The sequence below is a fragment of the Lampris incognitus genome, chromosome 9 (genome assembly GCF_029633865.1).
Source record: "Lampris incognitus isolate fLamInc1 chromosome 9, fLamInc1.hap2, whole genome shotgun sequence".
NCBI classification, from domain to species: Eukaryota; Metazoa; Chordata; class Actinopteri; order Lampriformes; family Lampridae; genus Lampris; species Lampris incognitus.
Genome location: NC_079219.1, coordinates 673,670 through 682,275, shown reverse-complemented (window position 1 = coordinate 682,275; position 8,606 = coordinate 673,670). Strand labels below are relative to the sequence as shown.

At 41.3% G+C, this 8,606-nt stretch overlaps 1 protein-coding gene across 1 annotated transcript; it reads right to left on the bottom strand.

Moving 5' to 3' along the window:
• Positions 1–7,357: 7,357 nt before the first annotated feature.
• On the bottom strand, positions 7,358–7,741 carry lta (lymphotoxin alpha (TNF superfamily, member 1)). The gene has a single exon (XM_056286046.1). The coding sequence runs from the start codon at positions 7,739–7,741 to the stop codon at positions 7,358–7,360; it is 384 nt and encodes a 127-aa protein (XP_056142021.1).
• Positions 7,742–8,606: the final 865 nt, after the last annotated feature.

Below are 8,606 nucleotides of genomic sequence, written 5' to 3'. Positions count from 1 at the left end.
GCATCCAGCATGTCATATAGTTTATAAAACATGTGGAAAAGTGCATCCAGCATGTCATATAGCTTATAAAACATGTGGAAAAGTGCATCCAGCATGTCATATAGCTTATGAAACATGTGGTAAAGTTCATTCAGCATGTCTTATAGCTTATAAAACATGTGGTAAAGTGCATCCAGCATGTCATATAGCTTATAAAACATGTGGAAAAGTGCATCCAGCATGTCATATAGCTTATAAAACATGTGGTAAAGTGCATTCAGCATGTCATATAGCTTATAAAACATGTGGTAAAGTGCATTCAGCATGTCATATAGCTTATAAAACATGTGGTAAAGTTCATTCAGCATGTCTTATAGCTTATAAAACATGTGGTAAAGTGCATTCAGCATGTCATATAGCTTATAAAACGTGGTAAAGTGCATTCAACATGTCATATAGCTTATAAAACGTGGTAAAGTGCATTCAGCATGTCTTATAGCTTATAAAACGTGGTAAAGTGCATTCAACATGTCGTATAGCTTATAAAACATGTGGTAAAGTGCATTCAACATGTCATATAGCTTATAAAACATGTGGTAAAGTGCATTCAACATGTCATATAGCTTATAAAACATGTGGTAAAGTGCATTCAGCATGTCATATAGCTTATAAAATATGTGGTAAAGTGCATCCAGCATGTCATATAGCTTATAAAGCATGTTGTAAAGTGCATTCAGCATGTCATATAGTTTATAAAACATGTGGAAAAGTGCATCCAGCATGTCATATAGCTTATAAAGCATGTGGTAAAGTGCATTCAGCATGTCATATAGCTTATAAAACATGTGGTAAAGTGCATTCAGCATGTCGTATGGCTTATAAAACATGTGGTAAAGTGCATTCAGCATGTCATATAGCTTATGAAACATGTGGTAAAGTGCATCCAGCATGTCATATAGCTTATGAAACATGTGGAAAAGTGCATCCAGCATGTCATATAGCTTATGAAACATGTGGTAAAGTTCATTCAGCATGTCTTATAGCTTATAAAACATGTGGTAAAGTGCATCCAGCATGTCATATAGCTTATGAAACATGTGGTAAAGTTCATTCAGCATGTCTTATAGCTTATAAAACATGTGGTAAAGTGCATCCAGCATGTCATATAGCTTATAAAACATGTGGTAAAGTGCATTCAGCATGTCATATAGCTTATACAACATGTGGTAAAGTTCATTCAGCATGTCTTATAGCTTATAAAACATGTGGTAAAGTGCATTCAGCATGTCGTATAGCTTATAAAACATGTGGTAAAGTGCATTCAACATGTCGTATAGCTTATAAAACATGTGGTAAAGTGCATTCAACATGTCGTATAGCTTATAAAACGTGGTAAAGTGCATTCAACATGTCATATAGCTTATAAAACATGTGGTAAAGTTCATTCAGCATGTCTTATAGCTTATAAAACATGTGGTAAAGTGCATTCAGCATGTCGTATAGCTTATAAAACATGTGGTAAAGTGCATTCAACATGTCGTATAGCTTATAAAACATGTGGTAAAGTGCATTCAACATGTCATATAGCTTATAAAACATGTGGTAAAGTGCATTCAACATGTCATATAGCTTATAAAACATGTGGTAAAGTGCATTCAGCATGTCTTATAGCTTATAAAACATGTGGTAAAGTGCATCCAGCATGTCATATAGCTTATAAAACAAGTGGTAAAGTGCATTCAGCATGTCATATAGCTTATAAAACATGTGGTAAAGTGCATTCAACATGTCATATAGCTTATAAAACGTGGTAAAGTGCATTCAGCATGTCTTATACCTTATAAAACGTGGTAAAGTGCATCCAGCATGTCGTATAGCTTATAAAACAAGTGGTAAAATGCATTCAGCATGTCATATAGCTTATAAAACATGTGGTACAGTGCATTGAGCATGTCGAGTTGCAGCATAGATCAGCCGGGCCTGCAGTGCTCTGGTAACAGTGTTAAGGCAATGAATGCCTTCAGGATAGTCAAGTCAAGTCAAACCAGTTTTATTTGTATAGGCCAATATCACAAATTGTGCCTCAGGGGGCTTTTAAGCAACACAACACCCTGTCCTCAGATAAGGTGCAACTCATTAAAAAAACACGGATAATCAGGATAATGTGGTCTTGTGGATCGTGGATGTTCTGGTCTTGCTTCTATTGCTTCTATTTAGTCTTTCACTTGATGGGAGCTGGTTCAGTCCTTCTGCCCTGATTAGCCAAAGGACCCAACAAAAGCTGCACTGAAAGTGATAGAGGATTTAGTGCCGTGCTTCAGGGCATCCCCACACAGCAGTTTTTGCACAAACGGGAGGGTGTTTGATTCACCATGCCTGAGCTGCTTGGGGGGGTCTCTGTCATCTGAAGGCTGCCAACGAGCATTCGGGAAGCAGAATTGTAGAAATAAGGGAACCAAATATTGCTACACATTCCTTATTATGCCAGCTGACAAACTGGCTCTTGTTGAACTGTCATCCTTGCAATGGGAGTGTTGAATATGCAGAAGGCCACATTCACAGGACCAGAAAGACCAGTCAGCTTCTCAACATGTCATCCACCTCATGGCCACCAGACCTGGTTTATAGTCATGAAATATTTCACACGCACGAGATTCTACTGTCCCACCAGTCCTGTCATTCAGGTCTGCCCTTGCACTTCAAGCATTTTTAGAAACACCACATGACACATAGTGGGCTCATCATGCAGATTCTCACATGACAAAGCCACGACATGACACCACAGAGCAGGAGCGCTGTGCTTTCCGGAAAAATCCCACAGGAACACTGGAAGTCCATTGCAGCAACCTGACTTCAAGTCAAGTGATACACAGATGGGGAATTTTACCTCTGAGGAAGTGATTACCATTATTACCATTTGTCCCAAAGAGGATGAAAAGAGCTTATATCTTACTTCCGCCCATGAATTGTAATCCGCCTGTTTTTTCAACTACGATACTCCCTGCCATCTCCAACTTTGGTCATTGGATTTTGAACCCTGCCTATTACCTGACTCTGGACTTGCTCTCTGTTCTTTTTTTTTGCTTCTGGATTTCATTCATTCATTCATTCATTCATTCATTCATTCATTCATTCATTCATTCATTCATTCATTCATTCGTTATCCAAACCACTTATCCCAACTTGGGTCACGGGATGCTGGAGCCTATCCCAGCAGTCCCAACAGCAGTCCAAGCAGCATTGGGCGGCAGGCGGGGAGACACCCTAGACAGTCCACTAGACCATCACAGCATTTATTTATTTGTTTGTTTGTTTGTTTGTTTATTTGGGGGGGTAATAGTCTACGAGACTGTTGTGCTGTTTTAAACTGTGGAATAAACCAGCCTTTCCTTTTTTCAACATATCCAAAGGAGTGGAATCAAGTGCAACTGGACTTGGTATATATCCATGAAGACGTTTCGCCTCTCATCCAAGAGGCTTCCTCAGTAAACTTCGGGACACAAAGAACCATGGACATCTATAGCTCTGACAACGACTCCTAGAGGATACATTCTGAGTCTCATCACCAGCCAGTCTGACTAGCTTGGTCTAGTCAGAAAGGCACGAACTGAGGAGGCCTCTTGGATGAGAGGCGAAACGTCTTCCCGGATATATACCAAGTCCAGTTGCACTTGATTCAACTCCTTTGGAGAACCATGACCTGGATGAATGAGAACATTCACAGACTTATTTCAACAGTTTTTGTTCTGCGTTTGAGTCCATAACTGCATAGCTGCCTGACATGTCTGTCTGCCTGTCTGTCTGTCTGTCTGCCTATCTGTCTGCCTGTCTGTCTGTCTGTCAATAATTTTCTCAGTGAAATGAAGGACAAAGACCCAAGAAATAAGAGATATATAAGAAAGTATAGTACACAGGGTCAATCTTGTTATTTATCCAGTTATCTTGTTATTCATATGTAATATTCATGTGACCTGATCATCTAGTTATCTTGTTATTCATATGTACACTACCGTTCAAAAGTTTGGGATCACCCAAACAATTTTGTGTTTTCCATGAAAAGTCACACTTATTCACCACCATATGTTGTGAAATGAATAGAAAATAGAGTCAAGACATTGACAAGGTTAGAAATAATGATTTGTATTTGAAATAAGATTTTTTTTACATCAAACTTTGCTTTCGTCAAAGAATCCTCCATTTGCAGCAATTACAGCATTGCAGACCTTTGGCATTCTAGCTGTTAATTTGTTGAGGTAATCTGGAGAAATTGCACCCCACGCTTCCAGAAGCAGCTCCCACAAGTTGGATTGGTTGGATGGGCACTTCTTTGAGCAGATTGAGTTTCTGGAGCATCACATTTGTGGGGTCAATTAAACGCTCAAAATGGCCAGAAAAAGAGAACTTTCATCTGAAACTCGACAGTCTATTCTTGTTCTTAGAAATGAAGGCTATTCCATGCGAGAAATTGCTAAGAAATTGAAGATTTCCTACACCGGTGTGTACTACTCCCTTCAGAGGACAGCACAAACAGGCTCTAACCAGAGTAGAAAAAGAAGTGGGAGGCCGCGTTGCACAACTGAGCAAGAAGATAAGTACATTAGAGTCTCTAGTTTGAGAAACAGACGCCTCACAGGTCCCCAACTGGCATCTTCATTAAATAGTACCTGTTAGAGCCTGTTTGTGCTGTCCTCTGAAGGGAGTAGTACACACCGGTGTAGGAAATCTTCAATTTCTTAGCAATTTCTCGCATGGAATAGCCTTCATTTCTAAGAACAAGAATAGACTGTCGAGTTTCAGATGAAAGTTCTCTTTTTCTGGCCATTTTGAGCGTTTAATTGACCCCACAAATGTGATGCTCCAGAAACTCAATCTGCTCAAAGAAGTGCCCATCCAACCAATCCAACTTGTGGGAGCTGCTTCTGGAAGCGTGGGGTGCAATTTCTTCAGATTACCTCAACAAATTAACAGCTAGAATGCCAAAGGTCTGCAATGCTGTAATTGCTGCAAATGGAGGATTCTTTGACGAAAGCAAAGTTTGATGTAAAAAAAATCTTATTTCAAATACAAATCATTATTTCTAACCTTGTCAATGTCTTGACTCTATTTTCTATTCATTTCACAACATATGGTGGTGAATAAGTGTGACTTTTCATGGAAAACACAAAATTGTTTGGGTGATCCCAAACTTTTGAACGGTAGTGTAAGTATATTAAATACGCATATTTACCGCCCAATGACTGCTGGGATAGGCTCCAAACATCCCCGCGACCCCGAGAGCAGGAAAAGCGGTTTGGATGATGGATGGATGGATACGTAAATGAACGGAGGGGAGAGTGTTTCTCTCTCCAAGTTCAAGTTCTTCTATCAAGTCAGAGAGTTCCATGGCATTCTTCTTCTCCATTAACCTCAGTGATGAGAAATAATGGCGCAGAACCTTTGAAGTATGCAGAAGTTTGGCTAAGTTTTCAGGAAAAACGTTTTCTTGTGTAAAAAGAAGTTTGCAAGAGTAATAATTGTGTTAATGGCCAAATCCTGTGTTCCATCTTTCACAAACATATCAAGTCACGTCCTCTTTTTTTAGTTCAGAGAAATTGTCACATTTAGGAAACAACCAGTAATGCAGATCTTCCCAAAAGGCAGCAGCAAACTGCCATTCATAAAAGTGTGTTCTGCTGTTTCAGTATTGTAGCGAGTTCAGGGGCAGCCGGTAAGCTGCCGCCGCAGCTGGGGAGCGAACCCGGGTCGCCCGACTGCGCTAACCAGTCAACTAAAAGACCCGACCCGTTAGCCAAGGGCTAGCAAGTCTAGTCATCAGCGGGCCAGCGAGTCTAGTCATCAACGGGCTAGCGAGTCTAGTCACCAGCGGGCTAGTGAGTCTAGTCATCAGCGGGCTAGCGAGTCTAGTCATCAACGGGCTAGCGAGTCTAGTCATCAACGGGCTAGCGAGTCTAGTCATCAGCGGGCTAGTGAGTTGCATTCTGCAAGTTGCATTCCAGGCTGACCTTGTCAAGCACAGACGTGTCAGGTAGCAGAGTTAGTACTTGGAGTACATGTATTTCTATTTTTATGTTGTTCAGTGGGCGGAGGGGGAGTCCCTCATGCTGCCATGCTGACGTCATGGTATATACGCGTATGTGCGTGCGCGCGTGTACCAAAGGACTATTGCGAAAAATAGAAACTATTCACCATAATTCAGATTCAGACAACTTTATTTATCCCAGAGGAGCAATTCAGTTTTACATTCTACCCAGACCATACACAAACTCACAGACAAGCGGCAATCATCAGTATGTCAGAGACAACGGACAGGTCAGTACATGGGCAAGAGATGCACACCTCCAAGTGTGAACAAATCTATGTTTTCTTGCCGAAAAGAGAAGAAAGGCATGACAGAGCAGAGCTGGTGCAGCAGGCTGTACAGTAACTAGAAAGCTTGTGTCCCCATCTGGGAAGATGTGACAGCAAGGGAAGTGATGAGCAACACTGCACCAGATCTGGTTTCCTGTGTGCTGCTTCCTGCTCAGCCTAGCCTCATAGTCTTGTAATCTCACTGTGGTTTTACCACTCATCTCAGCAATACTGTCCTTTATCGTCACACCGTCAGTATCTTCAAGTGTTCCTCAGGCTTGATAGTCCATCTGTTCATAATTTATTTAGAAATTCATTTTCTATTCATTGTTTAAATTCATCAATTCTGAATGTATTTTTCTCTTATTTTATCATCACCTTCTTTTTATCTGTGCACTTTCACTTCTTTTAAGATGCATTACATTCATGTCAGTGTAAAAATGTGCTCTGTAAATATGTTTGACCCACCGATTGTTTTTGTTTTTTTTGTCATCACTGAGTGGCTTCACTTTGTGGGCCTCAAAACGGTGTGACATAACGTGCTGCGTGACATGCTGCGATCATGTCTATAACAGATCAATACAGCTGCAAATTCTTTCCTGGATCTGACGGGATGTGGCACCATCATGTGGCAACAGCACAAACCAGTAAATGGGTTTTATTTCAGAGTCTTGTAGATCTTAGCAGCTGTCATCCTCATGTGTCATGTAAGTCACTAGGTAGCTTGCCCCTTCTGGATATGCTAATGTTATTTGCATTTAATTTTTTTGCATAAATAACACACTCAAATTGCAGAGAACAACGTATTCTTATCCAAGATGGCCACAGTGACCATTTGTTTAAAAAAGCTGTAGTTTACGCCCTCACAGTTGTCATAATTACTTCAGAAAGCAGTGAGTATATCTAACAGCCCAGTGGCTGTTAGATATACTCACTGCTTTCTGGGCCTAGAGGAGCTGATAGGCCCCCCAGTACAGTGGCGGGGCCTAGGGGAGCTGATAGGCCCCCCCCCCCCGTACAGTGGCGGGGCCTAGGGGAACTGATAGGCCCCCCAGTATGTGCTCCCTATCTCGTAGCGGTAGTTGGTGGTGATGTTCAGGCTGACGCTGTCGCCTTCTCTGAGCTTCACAATCTTGGCCACAGACACAGACCCCTCACTGTCACTGGGGTAGACCCCTTCAAACAGCTTCCTCGCACTTTTACCGACCCTGGCGTTGCCACACAGAGTCACGGTCCTTTTCTGGCCTTTTGCGCCGGTCTCTTCTTTGTATCTCATGAAGGTGACGTGGGCGTAGAAGAAGTAGAGGCCCTCCTTCAGGCAGTGTACAGAGTTGTCCCGCAGGACCAGAGAACAGGAGTCACAGTGGCGCACGTCGGTGTCCTTCTGCCAAGCGACTCCAGCCACGTCTGACATGGTAGAGACAAAGGAGACAAAGGGAAACGGACAGAGTCCACATGTTAACGGGCCACCACAGCAGCATCTTGGACAGAAACTGCAGCTGTAAACTTATCCTGCACTTGTGATGATGTCATACAGCAAAAAAGTATGGGATGATGTCATACAACAAGCAAGTGATGATGTCATACAACAAACAAGCATGTGATGATGTCATACAACAAACAAGCATGAGATGATGTCATACAACGAACAAGCAAGTGATGATGTCATACAACAAACGAGCATGTGATGATGTCATACAACAAACAAGCATGCATGGTGGATGTTTAAAAAAACACTATAGTACTTCACCCACAAGAGTCCTCATATATTCAAAACACTATAGTACTTCACCCACAAGAGTCCTCATATATTCAAAACACTATAGTACTTCACCCACAAGAGTCCTCATATATTCAAAACACTATAGTACTTCACCCACAAGAGTCCTCATATATTCAAAACACTATAGTACTTCACCCACAAGAGTCCTCATATACTCAAAACACTATAGTACTTCACCCACAAGAGTCCTCATATATTCAAAACACTATAGTACTTCACCCACAAGAGTCCTCGTATATTCAAAACACTATAGTACTTCACCCACAAGAGTTCTCATATATTCAAAACACTATAGTACTTCACCCACAAGAGTCCTCATATATTCAAAACACTATAGTACTTCACCCACAAGAGTCCTCATATATTCAAAACACTATAGTACTTCACCCACAAGAGTCCTCATATATTCAAAACACTATAGTACTTCACCCACAAGAGTCCTCATATATTCAAAACACTATAGTACTTCACCCACAAGAGTCCTCATATACTCAAA

Coding starts and splice junctions, on each gene's coding strand:
- lta (XM_056286046.1), bottom strand. CDS start 7,741: ATGTCAGACGTGGCTGGAGTCGCTTGGCAGAAGGACACCGACGTGCGC.